At 42.9% G+C, this 16,787-nt stretch overlaps 1 protein-coding gene and 1 long non-coding RNA gene across 3 annotated transcripts; one reads left to right on the top strand and one right to left on the bottom strand.

Moving 5' to 3' along the window:
* Positions 1-913: 913 nt before the first annotated feature.
* Positions 914-15,614, top strand: recql5 (RecQ helicase-like 5). Of its 2 annotated transcripts, XM_040006210.1 has the most exons (19): positions 914-1,086; positions 1,252-1,373; positions 1,473-1,994; positions 2,836-2,932; positions 4,063-4,174; positions 4,274-4,436; positions 4,511-4,593; positions 8,497-8,718; positions 8,816-8,909; positions 10,632-10,671; positions 10,755-10,813; positions 11,037-11,107; positions 11,243-11,336; positions 11,415-11,591; positions 11,711-12,321; positions 12,411-12,477; positions 13,617-13,838; positions 13,919-13,991; positions 14,073-15,614. In XM_040006210.1, exons 1-19 carry the CDS (start codon positions 990-992, stop codon positions 14,195-14,197), a joined length of 3,051 nt encoding a protein of 1,016 aa, XP_039862144.1. In that variant the 5' UTR covers positions 914-989; the 3' UTR covers positions 14,198-15,614. The 2 variants fall into 2 exon arrangements, with proteins under 2 accessions (XP_039862144.1, XP_039862145.1); XM_040006211.1 differs by lacking the exon at positions 1,252-1,373 and having other exon boundaries at positions 928-1,086.
* LOC120717944 lies at positions 4,618-8,064 on the bottom strand. Its single transcript, XR_005692304.1, has 3 exons — positions 7,243-8,064; positions 5,516-5,634; positions 4,618-5,420 (listed from the first exon to the last, which is right to left on the bottom strand). It is a non-coding gene; the product is annotated as an uncharacterized LOC120717944 (long non-coding RNA).
* Positions 15,615-16,787: the final 1,173 nt, after the last annotated feature.

Raw genomic sequence — 16,787 nt, forward strand, 5'->3', positions numbered from 1 at the left:
AAGAACTAGATTACATTATAATCTATGATGCAACAAAACCTTGAAAACATTTGATTGGTAGTGGCTTCATTTTTCAGCATGACGATGATCCTAAACAATGTAAATGTAAGGAAGAGGATTAGGGCCACCAGAAAAAAGTGGGCACGTCTCTTTTCTTCTATTCCAGAATTCTGAGGAAAAAGTCAGAATTCTGAAAATAGTTCTTTTCTTTTTTCCTCATTTTTTGACTGACTTTCTTTTCTCAGAATTCTGACCTTAATCTCAGAACTCTGACTTTTTCATCAGAATTATTTTCAGAATTCTGAGGGGGGGGGAAAAAGAAAATTCTGAGAAAACTAGAATTCTGAGGGGGGAAAAAAGAAAATTCTGAGAAAAAAGTCTGAATTCTGACATTTTTTTCATAGAATTCAGACTTTTTTCTCAGAACTCTGGAAAAGAAGAAAAAAAACCATGTGCCCACTTTTTCCCCCCAGTGGCCCTAATCCTCTTCCATACTAATCCTTTTCAGTACAACTACAGAATTTTTCCATAATTTGCATGTAAACCATGTAGGACACATCTAAAAGTATGTAAGCAGCTTCTTATAAACGTATTAGCCCCAGTACATCTTGCAGTGGAAATATTTAGAAGTTTGTATGGTTTAAAGGTCCTTTTTTTTTTTTTTTTTTAGGAAATTCAGGACTTATTTGTAATCGACAGATAGAAGCTGAAAGGCGTATCAGCGGGACCAATCACAGAACTCGAACTCTTTCACCATGACAAAATGCAGATACAAAATAACGCATACAATTTTAATCAAATTTTAATCAAAATTTTAATCAAATAATACTATAACAAATATATTCAAACTGAAATTAACGCCGTTAAAAGAAGCAAACAAACAAAATATTTCTTTACATTTGTTTGTGTTTTACGCGCCCGTGATGACGCAATCACGGCGCGACGATGCCTAAGAAGATTTATATGAGTTCCCAGCAGGTAGTCGAACGATGACAACAAATTTAAAACAGGCCTTAAAAACCCACTTTGGGTTCGACACCTTCAGGTCTAAACTGCAGGAAGATGTTGTTAAAGCAGTCCAAAGAGGTAAGTCGGCTCATTTTTCCTGTCTGCCTCTCTGTTAGATGAACGTTAGCAAGCTAACATAACTGCCGTTTTTCTTTAGTTTTGAATATGAGGTTCAGTTGGTTTTCACAGACAGTGAGAGACAGAATAATGTGTAACACGGTGGTCTCTGTGGTCTTCCTGCAGGTGACAGGGATGTGTTTGTGTGCATGCCTACTGGAGCAGGAAAGTCGCTCTGCTACCAGCTGCCTGCAGTGCTTGCTGAGGGCATTACTCTGGTTATATCCCCGTTAATCGCTCTCATTCAGGTTAGCGTCTGTCTCTAGCTCCTGAGCGCCAATCCAAAACCTTCAAATAAGTTTTGCAGTATCAGGTTTGCTTTAACCCCTGTTCGTGTTTCTATCCAGGACCAAGTGGATCACTTGAAGGAGTTAAACATCCCTGCCTGCTCCATCAACTCTAAGCTCCCAGTGAGTGAGCGCCGGTTGATCCTGGCCGACCTGGGGAGCAGCAACCCGAAGCTAAAGCTTCTCTACATCACTCCAGAGATGGTGGCCTCGCCCGCGTTCCAGCCCTGCCTGATGGACCTGTGCTCCCGTGGCTTGCTGTCTTACCTGGCTGTGGATGAGGCTCACTGCGTCTCGCAGTGGGGCCATGATTTCAGACCAGACTACCTCAAGCTGGGTGAACTGCGGGCTCGATTGCAAGGAGTTCCCTGTTTGGCCTTAACAGCAACAGCACCCAAGAATGTACAGGAGGACATCATTCAGTCCCTGAGGCTGTCCTCGCCGCTTTCTTTTCTTACACCCGTCTTCCGGAGTAACTTGCACTATGATGTGATTTTCAGGGAGCTGCTGCCAAACCCATACGTCCACCTTTGTGCCTTCATTAAGAAAACATTATCACTTGGAGGTGGATCTAACGGACAGGTTTGTAGACTGTAGGCTGTCATGTGTTATCCTTTTTACAAACAGAAATATTCAGAGTAGCGACAGTTTGCCTAAGGGGTTTACATTTTTGGCCACAAGTTTAAAAATACTCATCATGGGCATGAATGTCATGCAAATTCTGAGCTTTTAATTACTTTTTTTTAAACTGTTCTTTTTGCATTGGGGAATGATTGTATGTGACTTTAAAAAAACAAGAATTGGGTGCAAAATAATTGACTTGGGATTTTCTCTGATCCACACAATGTCGAAAGTGTAGATACAGGCTCCATAAATAGATACAACCCCTATAATTAAATTAGATTAGATTAAATGTCCCTTAGCAAGTTGCATGTTGACCAGATGCTTTTGGTACCCAACAGTTAGCTTCTAGTTTAATTCTGGATGGATATTTGAATACTTATTGTGGCAGAATTGGTAGAGTTCTTTAAAGTGGTTGATTTCCTATCAATTCCCATCCTTAAGCATCACTTATAAAAAGGTTTAAACGACTTTGCCATTTACATTTAAAAAAATAATAATAAAACAAACAAATAAAAAAAAAACAAAAAAACAGAACAAGTTTTTAATTATTGAAGCATTTTAGCAGCTGTATGTTTTACTTCTAGAATGACTTTTTGTTAAATTTTATTTCAGGATTGTTTGTGTGCCTTTTCTCTGTTTTATAACATTTCTGTTGTTATTAACAGCTTGATTGAGCTCACACAGCATTTTCTTGTGTGAATACAACTGATTTTGTTGCCTAGAGTGGAGGAATAACACTCTTTGCCATTTTTTTCATGCAAACTCTGGCTTAATCAAACTGTCTGATGTTCGTAAACAGGGTTGTGGGATTGTGTACTGTCGGACCAGGGAAGGCTGTGAGACAGTAGCTCACCAGCTGACGAAGCTTGGAGTCGTAGCTAAGCCGTATCATGCAGGTAAAATTATTTTATTTTATTTTATTTTTTACCTCCTTTTTTTTTTTTTTTTTATACATCTATATAAACTGATCAGGCATAAGATTATGAGCACAGACAGGTAAAGGGAATAACACTCATTAATCCTTCATTGTGGCACCTCATAGTGGGTGGGAAATATTAGAGAGCATTTTGTCCTCAAAGTTCATGTGTTAGCAGGAAAAAGGGCAAACATAAGGATTTGACAAACTCATGCGTAGAAGACTGGATCAGAGCATCACCAAAAACTACACCTCTTGTGCGGCGTTCCTAGATGCAATTGTCAGTATCTATCAAAAGTGGTCCAAGAAAGGAGCAGTGGTGAACCGGGGGGAATGAAGGCTGGCTATCCAAGAGATTAGCTACTGTAGCTCATATTGCTGGACCAGAGAGCAATGGAAGGAGGTGGCCTGGTCTGATGAATCACATTTTTTGTGGATGGTCAGATGCTTAGTTACCTGGGGAACAGGATACCAGGATGCACTATGGGAAGAAGGTGAGCTGGCAGAGGCAGTGTTGTGCTTTGGGCAATGTTCTGCTGGGATCCCTTGGGTGACCTTGGGTTACTTTGACTTGTACCAACTACCTAAGCATTGCTTCAGACTATGTTAACCCCTTCATGGGACTTGTATTCTCTGATGGCTGTGGCCTGTTTGAATGGTAAATGGCCTGTATTTGTATAGCGCTTTACATGTTCAGTCATCCACCCATTCACACACACATTCACACACTAGTGATGGCAAGCTACAGCCGCCACAGCTGCCCTGGGGCGCACTGACAGAGGCGAGGCTGCCTGTCACCGGGTCCTCTGACCACCACCAGTAGGTAACGGGTGAAGTGTCTTGCCCAAGGATGTGCTGGACAAACAAGTCCAATCCACGGAGGCCCAACCTCGCAACTTACAGGACTTAAAATATCTGCCGCTAACATCTTGGTGCCCAACACCACAGCACACCTTTCTGGGTCTAACGGAGTCCCATACCTCGATGGGTCAGGGCTGTTTTTTGGCAGCAAAAGCAGAACGAGCACAATATTAGGCAGCTGGTCATGATGTTATGCCTGATCTGTGTATAGGATGTGTAAAATTTAGTGTTTGAGCTCTGCTTTTGTAGGCTTGAAGGCAACAGATCGGACAGGGGTACAGAATGAGTGGATGCAGGGGAAAGTGCTGGTTATTGTGGCTACCATCAGCTTTGGCATGGGAGTAGATAAGGCCAATGTCAGGTGAGGCTGCAAATCCACAGTTATCACTCGCATTCCTCTTGTATCTAGTTTTTTTTTTTTTTTTTTTCCCTACCATTGTGTATTCAAATGTTTCTGCAGATTTGTAGCTCACTGGAACCTCGCTAAGTCTCTGGCCAGCTACTACCAAGAGTCTGGGCGAGCGGGGAGAGATGGCCTGCCCTCCGCCTGTCGCACATACTACTCCCCGAGAGATAAGGAGCAAATTAATTTCCTCATTCGGCAGGAAGTGGCAAGAAAGCAGGTCAGATTAGCAGCAGAGCAGGGTGGAAAGCTCTTTGTTGCACAATTTTTATATGTGTTTAAATGTGTCTGCAGGAAAAACGGGGCTTTGCAAAGGACACTGACAAAACCGCAATGACTGACTTTGAAGCCATGGTGTCTTTTTGTGAACAAGAAGGGTAAGTAAAGGATTCACACATGCGGTGACAGGTTATTATTATTATTATTTTTATTATTATTTACATACAGATCAAAGCATAACTGACAATAAGTGCAGGCTTAAAGCATTACATCATAACATAACGCCTTCACCTGTTCCACAGTATGTAACGTGCAGTTTTAGATAAAGAGTGCATTTCTGTTTCTGGACAGCAGAGGGCAGACTTCCTCTCTTACCATCCTTTGAAAGCTGCTTCCTGCTTGAGGCTCTTGACTAACTCAGAAGTCTGACTGCCAGTTCTCATTACTTTAGAGTGACACATCATTATGTTTAGAAAGCTCTGAGAAAAAACAATCCAATCGGGCATTCCCAGTCATTTCTCACTGTTTGCCTAAAGTTAGTTTCATACACGTGTTCAGTCCTGTATGGTCCAAGAAGTTTCTGCCTGATTCACACACAGCTGGAGTTGGCCCTGCCCTGTCCTCAGGGATCGCTGTTGGGAGTGCAGTGATGCTCCAAGGAATGTGGACTCTCCTGAAAGCCTGTTGACTCGAGCAGGTGTGTTTGGCAGCGTTGCAGGACATCCTTTACGGTGTTTGGCAGGTGTTTTGTTGTCCAAGGGTTGAGGTTCTTTAGTGCTGCACAGCATGCACCCTGTACAATTCTTGTGTGTGTGTGTGTGTGTGTTTCTAAAACACGATCAGGACTCGCTGTGTGGAGAGCTTGCAGTTGTGTCTGTTTTTGCTCAAAGGTCGGAACCCTTTAGCTTCCTCTTGCGACAGCAGCAGCTGCAGCAGCCGCAGCAGAAGCTCGCGCAGGTCACCACTGTGATGAGCAGGACTACAACTGTGGGAGAGCAGCAAATAAACAATGTCATGACCAGCTTATTGATGAACAAGCAATGTAGGGGGAAAAAAAAAACATATCGACAAAAAACTCACGAATAAAAGTTAGCAGGACGAAGAAAGCTCCCAGCTCTATGGGGTTGGCGTTGGGCAGACCTTGAAGCTTGACCCAGATTCTGCCAAGGAGGTTCAGCGTCTGTTCTCTGGCATCCATCCTAGTGAAGACAGGTATACAGCACCTCTTTTATTTCCCTTGCAATCTAGGTATTTCTCCTGTTGCTCACTGGTGACACTGTGAGTGGGGCGAGGTGGAATTGCTATTTACATGTCAGAGCTAAGCAGTTTTTCAGCCTGTGGTTTAGTGGGCGGGTTGTCATGAGAAAGCAGGAATCTCACTGCCCGAGAAGAAACGTGTGTCTGATAGAAAGCGGTAAATGCACTGGTGCTTTTTCTGTGCCTGAACAATTTTAATCCAACCGGGTTTAAAAGTGTTCTGGAGGAACAATATTCTGGTCTGTCGTGCAGGCTGTAAGAGGTGGGGATCGAACCGCCGAACCTTCCGATTAATAGAGAAGCTGCTCGGTTTACGAGAGTATCGTAAACAGACAGGCTGATTCACATATGGGTTGAGTTAACAAGAGGAACAGAACGAGGCCCTTCTCTGTGATAAATGTGTTAATCAGGCGGCTCTGCAGACACTTCAGTGTATGCAATGGGCGGTGGTAGGGTGGCAAGTCATTGAGCTGGTGCTGAATTGCTGGAATGGGTGTGACAGCGTGTGGCATTTCTAGTTTTGAGAGTTCTTTGTAACTAACACTTGCAGTACGAAGCATAAAAGGATAAAAACTATTGAAAATAACTACAATATGAGTTATTACACTGGCACTGAGGACAAAGCCTGGAAACTTGGGGGTCAACATGACGTCTTGATAATTCAGAGGAGTTATGGTAGTGTATCCTCCTTCTGATCACATGCTTTTGAGTATTCTGGATGTAAACATCCTGGTTCCAGAAGTGTGGATAAGGTGGTAATACTATCCAAAGTACACTAGTTAGAAATCAGGATACTGTGGCATACCTTAGCCAGGTTTCACAGCTTTCTTTGTTCTCAGTGGCCGAGCTGGTGACAGATCAGATCAGGGATCAACTCCACCCACAGGATCTGTAAAACTCTGTAATTTATGCAAGTGTATGTGTCTCGTGTTCCTTGTCAGAAACCTGTATCACATATACTCAAAACCAGGATGAGATCGGGGGAAGATTTGCATGATCACAAGCTAACTTGTCCTTCCTGGCTTTGAAAATTTAAATGTGGGGAAAGGTTGTGCTGCATTGCTTTAACTGTGTATAAGTGTAATGTGTTGTTTCCAGTAATACATATCTGCTCTGCTCACTGGAAAAAAGCCACAGAGCTAACTCAGTACTTTTATAAAACAGCTTAAATGGGCCACATGTATTGCAGTGTATTATAGCTATGCTACACACAGTGATGTGGGAAATTAATGCTACAAAATATTTTCATGCTATTTTTATAAAAATCCTACTGTGGAAGTGTAAGTCAGGAGAAAAGGAAGGAGAACTTTATGATTTTCCAACCATGCGGGCTGTTCCTACCTGAGACCGTGAGCTTGTGTGGAACGCGATGCTGATTAATAACAGATTTTGGAGCTCACTGTATGTTCGTTAAAACGATGAACAGTATTTACAGATCACATGCATGTGACTCTGAGAAATTCTCTATTTTTAAACACATTTTACACATTCGTCTACTTGAATTGTTTTTCTCACGCTGCGCTCGCACAGAAACATTTAAAAGCACTTACCTGCTGATCGGAAACTTCTTGTCGTTTCTTTGTTTGTTTGTTTAGTTTGGGGTTTTTTTTTTTTGTGAAACTTGGCCGAGCCTAAACTGTCAGAAATCGCAAAACCAGTTGGCAATTAGGAGTCGGTCGGAAACGTGTCATTCTCTTCTTTCCCCTGACGGAGCTGCCAGCTGAGTGCCTTTGCTTTAGGCTGCGTGCTAATTTGTTTGTGGGGACGTCATCCGGAGGAGGAGTGGTGCTCGGGCGAGCCTGAGATTAGCGGTGGAGGTTGAGATATAGTTAAGAGGGTTAATTCCACTGTCACTGATGACAAACTGCACGTGAGGGGGGGGAAAGTAGACGATAACAAATTTCATCCGGCGCTCTTCTGCCCTCTTTCACGCTGCTCTGACTCCTCAGTCGCTTTGAGTCTTCTCATCTCTTCCCCTCTTCCAGGCTTCTTGTTGCTCCCTTTGTTTGTTTTCTTTGGTTTTTTTATTTGTGGCTGTCTCACACGCGCACACACAGAGTAGTTACTGCTGTGTCTTACTTTTCTTTGTCTGCCTCAAAGGCTGTTTTCTCTTTGATAGTCCTGCTTCACAGAGCTTTGTTTGCCTCTCTGTCGTTCCCCACCTCTTCTAGTGCTTCTCTTTGTTTCATGAAAGGGAAGGTGGCAGCATTTCCACTTCTAGCAAGGTAGCTGGTATGTTGCTGAAATGACTCGTCTAATGGGCTGTTTCCCAAGTGCTGGTGTGTGTGTGTGAATACTGGCCGTTGCGTAATGCTGGATATGATAGTGTGATACAAGAGATCTTTTTTTCTGAAAAGAAAATCCAGTCTAAAGCAGGGATTGTGAACAGAAACATGCTGCAGAGGAAGCGGGTGACCTGCTGTCAGACATTAATAGTATTTATTTATTTTTTTCAAAAACCTTGAAATTGTAAGAAAACAACGCTGAACGACTGTTTCCAAATCCAGACTTTGTGCCTCTGCATCAATCCTTCATATCCGTCGATAACAGTTAGTTAGGGTTAGTGTTGATGCAACTGCGTTGTGTTTTTCATGGGACAAAGAGTGGCGCTTGACCTATTTCATAACAAAAGTATTGATTATGGGGATTGATGTGGTGGTTACACAACAGCTAAAAGATCAATATTGTGTTTCTAAAACACGATCAGAAAGATGAGATGATGACTTTTTGCAACTGCAAACTGCAGAGTGTGTTTTCTTTAACTCGTCTGTTCAACGGTAGCTCTTTTCTCGTCCTCCCACCAGTTGCCGCCATGCCACCATCTCAAAGTTTTTTGGCAACGCGGCGCCGAACTGCGCGGGGGCCTGCGACTACTGCCGTAACCCCAAGTTGGTGCGAGCGCAGCTGGAGAGAGCGGCCACGCTCAGCACCAAGATCGGTGCGGCTCAGAGCAGCGAGCCCAAGGGAGCGTTCGGGTTCCAGCCGGACACTTATGGAGGAGGAAAGAAGGGTTACGGCTTTGAAAGGCAGGACGATTTTTAGTGATGTTGTGTGAAATGTCCCGCTTGCATTTATGACTTGATGGTTGATCCTGTAGGTTAACACCGATGTTTTGCTTCGCAGGTATGATGAAGGGGAAGGTTATAGTGAAGATGATCCTTTTAAGAGGAAGAAGGAGTTTTCTGAGCTTTTCAAGAAGCAGATGAGCATGCGGAAGGTGATTACCACAAAAAAAGAAATAGAGAAAATCAGCTCATACTCTTTGGGCAAAATATATACGTTATTTCTAAATGTAAGGACAGCATCTCCAGAGTGTTTGTGTTGTGCCTCTGCACATCTGTAAGCCATCTGGGGCTATCAGGCCCTGTAAATGCTGCTTTTGCTAAATGGCTCCCACATGTTCAGTGGAATTTTTACAACATTTGAACTAAAGTATTCCTCATCAGGTCCAAGAGGAGGTTGGCCAAACTGTTTATAACATAGCATAAAAAGCAGGAATGCCATGATTATTTAAAAAAAAAAGTAGAAACTGAGCAGGAAGAACAAACAAGTCATTATAGTGTGTGGAGAGTTATGGAGGTTATTGATGCCTCAGGGCTTCATTGCTCAGAGCTTCATTTAATGGTTGCTGGCTTAAAACTATGGTTCTTTTATCTTTCTTTCTTTACACATTAAAGAGACATTCTGCACTTCAACTACACATGCACAGGTTTTTGGACGATGATAAAATGTTGTTAATTGTGGTGGATATTAAATCAAGCCATCATGATGCGATTGAAGTGCCAACTTTCAGCTTTAACTCTGAAAGTTTTTACAAAACTGTCGCATTAACTGTTTGGAAGCTACAGACATTTGTACACACAGTCCCCCGTTATCCGTCTTTGTGTTATTTTCATGAAATGTTACGCAGAAGAATGTCAGAGGTGGATTAGACTGAAAAAACAAAGTAACTATCAGAGAGAGAGAGTGGCCAATCACACAGTCATGTTCTTTCTTAAAAATGCTGAGTGCACTGACCAGCTCAGCAACATCAAAACGCCTGAAAAACGTGGATGATGACAGAATTATTTCTATGGTTATGAAAAACATCCTTAAAATGTCTAAAAAAAAAAAAAAAAAAAAAAAAGTCCTTAACAGTCATCATTAACAAGGTCTAAAATGGAGATGGCTCGATGAATGGAAACAGAAAGGCTAGATCACAAAATATCCAAAAGAGCCTGAAAACAGTTCAGCGCTGAGAGAAATCTGGAGATGGAGAGAAACGGCTCGTGATTGGAAGCATACCACATCACCTGTCAAACATGGCGGAGGCAGTGATATAGATGGGTATGTGTGGCTGCCAGCGGATATAGATCACTAGCTTTTATTGATGATGGTGACTGCTGATGGATGTGCACAGGCCTATACTCTCTGCTCAGATTCAGAAAAATGCTGCAAAACTGATCAGAGCTTCACAGCACAAATGGAAAATGACACAAAGCAACTCAAGAGTTTCTGAAGGAGAAGAAATGGAAGATTCTTCAATTGCCAAGCCAGTCAGCTGATCTCTAACAGACAGAGCATGCTTTAAAGTTATTAAATACAAAGCTAAATGCAAAGAGACTCACAAACAAGAAGCAACTGAAGGTGGATGAAGTCCAGGCCAAGCAGCTCAAGGGGGGAAACGGCAGTCTACGCTTCATCCAAGTATTAAAAACAATCTATATTAGTTTCTCCAGTTCATTTTAATAAACAGTTAATGCAGAATTATTTGATAACCCCTTGAATTAAATGAGAAAGTCTGCACATTCAGTGATGTGATGTGTACAGAGGCAAAACAACAAAAAATTGCGTCGTGGTCCCAAAGCTGTATATAATAAATGCTCACTGTTGTCTTCTATGTTCTGGCTTTAATACACGTGTGAATACTTCCCTTCTGCCTGTGCTCGTGTTTATTTAGGGTAACGACAGCAGTCAGAGGGAAGAGTTTGTTCCTCCAGGTAATGTGTAACACGAACAGTAAAAATGATTGTGAATAACTCTCTCTGTCCTGTTTTGTAACCGGTGTTATTCTGCTGTGTAGATATCGACTGCCCGCTTAGAGAGGCCAGCAGCCAGAGAATTCCCAAGCTCAGTGTAAAGGTACAAGACAAAACTTGAACACTACGCACACATTCCTCATATCTGCTGCATTTATGAACACGTCCTTCAGCGACTCGGGTCATGTGATGAGAAAAGCAGCGTTAAAAAAACCAAAACGCAGCAGCTTAAAAGGCTGTGGCTCGTTGGTGTTTGACATTTTGTGCAGTAAAAGTAGAAAGTGAGCGCTTTCCAAGGCGTTAATAAGATTCATATTGTATTTCAGGCCAGAGAGCACTGCCTGTACCTCCTGCAGGAGGCACTTCAAGGCCAGCAGGGGGCAGAAGATGCACTCAAGTACTTATCTAGATTCATTCAGATTTTTTTTTTTTTTTTTTTTTAAACATTTTTCCTCAAACATAAAAATACTGCAAAAAAAAAAAAAAATGCATATAACTAATTTTTCTCAAAGTGTCGGCATTTGTCTCTCAGCTCTGACAGTCTGTCCTTGGCGGTGGATATTGAACACGAGGTCTTCAGAAACAGCAAGTCCTCTAACTTGTACAAAGCTGTGGTGCTAAAGAAGGTAAGTGCAGGCTTTTTGTTAATGTCTCATTGCCATATAGAGGGAAATGTTTATGCTTAGCTCTATTATTCTGTCAAGGTAACAGAGATGAAGAAAGCGGCACCTGCTTCAGCAGGTCGAGATAAAGCAGAAGGTGCTAGGAGCAGCAGCGGCAGCGATTCCAGAGAAACAGAACTCAAAGAGGCTGGATCCTCCTCTTCGTCCTCGTTTTCTGATGAGCCGCAGGGGTTCACGCTGGCATCTGAGGTGTACTCGGTAACATTGCTTTTCTACTTTCCCAGATTTTTATTTTATTTTATTTTTTTTAAAGGAAAACTGGAGGTTTTTGTGGCTGCAGAGTATTCAGAGGAAAACATGTTTTCTTTCCCCCCCAGCTGAAGCGTAAGAGGGTAGGGGCAGGCCAACGGGGCTCTTCTAACCCCTTCATAACTGCTAAGGATTTAATAAACCCCTCCATGTTGGAAACAGGGGCTAACAAAGGTAGGACAAGCGGCGGATTTTTCAATGGCTACTCAGGAGAAACCATTATGCAGGGAAAAGAAGCCAACACAGATGCATCATCGCCCATCAAAGCAAATGCCGTCACGACCTCCCTGAGCAGCCCGACTAAAGGAGGCAGAGCCATGAGCAAGAAGCAGCAGAAGCTGGCGGAAGCAGCAAAGAGTTCCCACAACATTTCTCATTTTTTCATGAAGAAACATACTCCAGAGAAAAGCCAGGATGAGGAGGAGATGCCGAGGGAGCCCGAAGCCGCTTTATCTCCCGCTCCAGCTTCCATCTCCCAGGAATACATCAACCAGGAACCACACTCACCTGCTGCGTCAGAAGGAGAGAGCAGTGCTGCACAGTCAGAGACTGAGGATGTGATCCTCGTAGAAAGCAAATCTGAGATAATTGTTATACCTGATGATGACGAGGAGGATGGAGCTGATATTGCAGAACCAGTTCAAGAGACATCTGAGCAGGACCTGACGTCCATCACAGAGTATTTGATTCTTAATTTGATCAGAAATAGCGGAAAAAAAGCCTTTTATTGACTTTTAACTGCTTTTTCTTCCCCCTGTTCTCCCACAGACAAAACAAAGACGAAGAAGAACTTAAACCAAGTGAAGAAGAGGTTAACACAAGTGAAATTCCCGGGGTAGGTGTCTGTACACCCACAAAAGTCCTTCTTAAAACAAGTCTTTCCGCTCAGCAGTTTGAAGCTAGATGAAGTGCTCCAAAGGCTTTATAAGTTTGTCCAAAAATAAGACTTTTGGACAAATGTATAAAGACAAAATAAGACAAAGTAAAGTTTTAAGAGATTAGAGTTTGAGCATGATAATCTGTCTTACACTCAGATTGGGGTTTTTCCACAGGAAGTCAGTTGGCATACAATTTTAGCATTCACTGTATGGCCAAAAGAACTGGGCCACCTACACATTCAGCAACTGCTCGTGCAACTCATGGAAACTCATGACATGAAGCTCCTGGCGCACAGTTTCTGTGCTGATGTTAATGCCAGAGGTTTTGAGCTTGTCAGTTATTCAATCAGTGGAGCTTTAGCAACTTTTACGAAATACCAAATAGCGTGTTCGACAAAGCACCTGAAGTATGCAGGAGTGAGTCGGAATCTGTGACTCTTCAGTTTTCCTTATAATTTCCTGCATAGCTTCAGACAATATTGAATCATCAGTATAGGAAAAACACATTTAGCCTCTTTCCACAATCCACACAATCTAAATCCAAAGTCTCGTTTTTGTTCAGCATAATTTCTCTTTTCTATAACAGACTTTGAGCATCAGCATGATGGGGATAGATTTTAGTTTTAATAGAAAACTCCTCATTAAAGTCCATGTTGTAAAGAAGGGATGTCAAACTCATTTTACATCGTGGGCCACGTACAGATCACTTTGATCTTACGTGGGCGGCCCAGTGAAACTCCTCTTTCTGATAGTGTAAAGATGTTTAGCCACACATTTAATCCCCTATATTTTTAAATATATCTGTTCTGTGAACCATCTGTAAAAATCATAAATTTCTCTAGTATGTTGTGAAGGAACGGTAACACTCTGTTATTTAATGGTTTATCTCTTACTTAGAGATGTCTCTTAGGACCATGGGGGGAAAGCCATTAAACATATGAAAATACAGTTAAAATTCTAAAATTTATACCATCCTATACATTTTCCAAAGATATCCAGATTGGAGTCTTTGGCAGGCCAAACCATAGATTTCAGTTCTGCCTGGAGTCCTGAGTCTGACTTTATGCTTGTGAACAATCATGACATGTGTGTCCAGGTGACAGATGACATGAAAACCATGACGGAGTCTCCCCCTCCGGCGAAGCGCAGCCGGCCCGGGAATGAGAGCAGCAGGAGAGTAACCTTCAACCCCAACGTGCAGGAGAGAGCCCTGCACCCGGTCACTGAATCGCCCAAACCTGTAACACTTAAGGAAGCAGCTGATATCGTGGTCCGCTACCTGGACCCTTTTTACACTCAGGGAAAGTTTGCCACAAAGGTGAGTGAGTGCTGTGTTTGTAAAAAAGTAGGGTTGCGATTTAAAAGCAGAATGATTAAAATTCTTTCTTTATTTCGCAGGAGCTGTTTAAGTCTTTCGCTCGCTACTTGTCTCACCTTCTTACAGAGGGAAGGAGCAGGGGGAAAGGCCAAGGTAAAGGGTGCATGGGAAATTTCTAACTTGCAGTTTGCTTTGTGTGCTGGTCCTCTTTAACTCCAGCCTCTGGGTCCACAGTGAAAGCAGAGGCCAAGGCTCTCATCAAGAAGTTCTTCAGCAGCGTCCAGCGCTGTGAGAGCGAGGCAGACTGGAAGCACCTTAAGAGACCTCACAGCTGTAAAACCACAGCCAAAAGTGAATGAATGGGGGGAGGAAATATGTAGCCCTTCCTCTTTGACAGTGCCTAAACTTCTCCGGTTACGATGACCTCAGGCTTTGTCACAGATGCCTGCTGACGAGGTTTATAGTCCACTTGCTGCTATTTTGTTATTCTTTTAAAATGTTTTCCAGGATGGTTGCTGATACTGTAACTTGGGTTAATAAATAGTAAGCAATAAAACAGGGACAGTTTTCCAGCCTGAGAGATCAGACAGATGCATGTGTGAGACTTCTTTTTAAACTGCAAACTGTGTGTAATTCACATGGTCTTATTACATCACAGTGCAGAGTTATGCAGACCCAGTGGTGCTTGGAGCAGGAAGCCAGCTGAGGTTTTTCACAGGCTTCTCATAGCAGGAAAAGCAGAGGTGTAATTATTGGCATTCAAACAACTGCGTGCGATTTTGAGCAAGCTGGTTTGGGGATCTTCCGATGTTGCCATACTGGAACATTTAATCCCTTCTCTTTTTGTCTGTTTTTTTGTGTGTGTGTGTGTGTGTGTGTGTGTGTGTGTGTGTGTGTGTGTGTGTGTGTGTGTGTGTGTGTGTGTGTGTGTGTGTGTGTGTGTGTGTGTGTGTGTGTGTGTGTGTGTGTCTGTCAAGTAAAGGTGTGTCAGAAAGCTAAAATACTGGTTTGTTGTACAGTGTCTGCAGCTGTCTGTTCAGGAAACATTAAGAATGCCATCACAGTTGTCCTCTGATAGCTGTCTGTCACGTTTAAGATGACATTTGTGGTTGGGTGGTGTTTAAAGATGGGGTCGTGAAGAGCAAAAAGACTTTGAAGCTGTTATTATTTTCTTTTTAATAAATTTTTTGTGCTATTAAAAAGGGAATAAATAAGCCATGATTTCCTTGTTGGTGTTTCTCTGACATTAGAAAGTTCAAAGTAAGTCATTGAGATTTATTCTCTGGGGACCGTGTGTGTGTGTGCGTGCTTTAAGTCAGTGGGGGAATAAAATGCACAAAACACATGTTTTAATGCTTCTGTTTCTGGCAGACTATTTTACTTGCTCTTAAATTTTATGTTTTTGTTTATTCGTCTTAAATACTGGAACCAGTTTTGTTTAGTTTTTTTTTTTTTTTTTTTTTTTTTTTTTTTTTTTATTCATGCAATCTACTGTGAAACTGTCCAGCTTGAATTTTCCTGTATTTAAAAATATTCTGTCTCTCATCAGGGGGAGAATCTGTGATGCAGGGCATTTTCTTTTTCTTTTCCTTTCCTAAAACATGGTTTCCAATGATGAAAGCATATAAAAGGCGACTGTATCAGTCCCCACAGTCGGGAAGAAACCCAAAGCAAAGATGGCCACTGAGGCCCAGCTGTGGAGAGTCCTGGTGGCCACAGTGGAGCCAATCTGTGCTGCAGATTGTTCACAATAAAGTCTGTGTCGAATACAAAGTACCAAACAGTGTGAGACGTCTCTTATTATTGTTGTTATTATTAACTGTACAGGAGACGTCCCTGGTGGGGACGCTGTCAAGTAAACGATGATGTCATCTTTAGTAGTGCTGCTTTCAGGAACTCCTGGTAATGTAGGACTCAAGAGCTTCCCACACTTTTTATGAGTAATGTCATTGCTTATGTTGGTAAATACACAGTAGTCAACATCATTTATGAAAAGGGTGTGTATATATTTTAATCTTCGTGATTATGTGTTAATTTACCTACATTATAAAGAATCCAGCCCTTTTTGGCCACTTAAAATGTGTTTATAGTACCATTATGTTTTACTTTATATTTGAGCGCCTAGTTCTCTCCCATCTCAAGACCCTCACGGCCCCCCTCCTGGACCCCCTGCAGTTTGCATATAGAGCCAACAGGTCTGTAGATGACGCCATCAACATGGCCCTACACTTCATCCTGCAGCATCTGGACTCCCCAGGAACCTACGCCAGGATCCTGTTTGTGGACTTCAGCTCTGCCTTCAACACCATCCTTCCAGACCATCTCCGAGGCAAGCTTTCCCAGATGAATGTGCCTGATCCCATCTGCCGGTGGATCACTGACTTCCTGACGGACAGGAAGCAGCATGTGAGGCTGGGAAAGAATGTCTCGGACTCCCGGACCATCAGCACCGGCTCCCCTCAGGGCTGTGTTCTTTCTCCTCTGCTCTTCTCCCTGTACACCAACTGCTGCACCTCCACCCACCAGTCTGTCAAGCTAATCAAGTTTGCTGATGACACCACCGTTATTGGGCTCATCTCGGACGGGGATGAGTCTGCCTACAGGAGGGAGGTTGAACGTCTGGTGTCCTGGTGCAGCCACAACAACCTGGTGCTGAATGCCCAGAAGACAGTGGAGATTATTGTGGACTTCAGGAAGCACACAGCCCCACTCCCCCCCATCATCCTGACTGACACCCCCATCACCTCTGTGGACTCATTCCGCTTCCTGGGTACCACCATCACCCAGGACCTGAAGTGGGAGCCCACCATCACCTCCGTCATCAAGAAAGCCCAGCAGAGGATGTACTTCCTGAGGCAGCTGAAGAAATTCAACCTGCCAACACGGACGATGATGCAGTTCTACACTGCAATCATCGAGTCCATCCTCACCTCCTCCATCACCGTGTGG

The sequence above is a fragment of the Simochromis diagramma genome, unplaced genomic scaffold, assembly GCF_900408965.1.
Source record: "Simochromis diagramma unplaced genomic scaffold, fSimDia1.1 OVJJ01000510.1, whole genome shotgun sequence".
NCBI classification, from domain to species: Eukaryota; Metazoa; Chordata; class Actinopteri; order Cichliformes; family Cichlidae; genus Simochromis; species Simochromis diagramma.

Coding starts and splice junctions, on each gene's coding strand:
- recql5 (XM_040006210.1), top strand. CDS start 990: ATGACAACAAATTTAAAACAGGCCTTAAAAACCCACTTTGGGTTCGAC. Junction 4,594..8,496: donor TCTTTTTGTGAACAAGAAGG/GTAAGTAAAGGA, acceptor TCCTCCCACCAG/TTGCCGCCATGCCACCATCT. Junction 12,322..12,410: donor GACCTGACGTCCATCACAGA/GTATTTGATTCT, acceptor GTTCTCCCACAG/ACAAAACAAAGACGAAGAAG.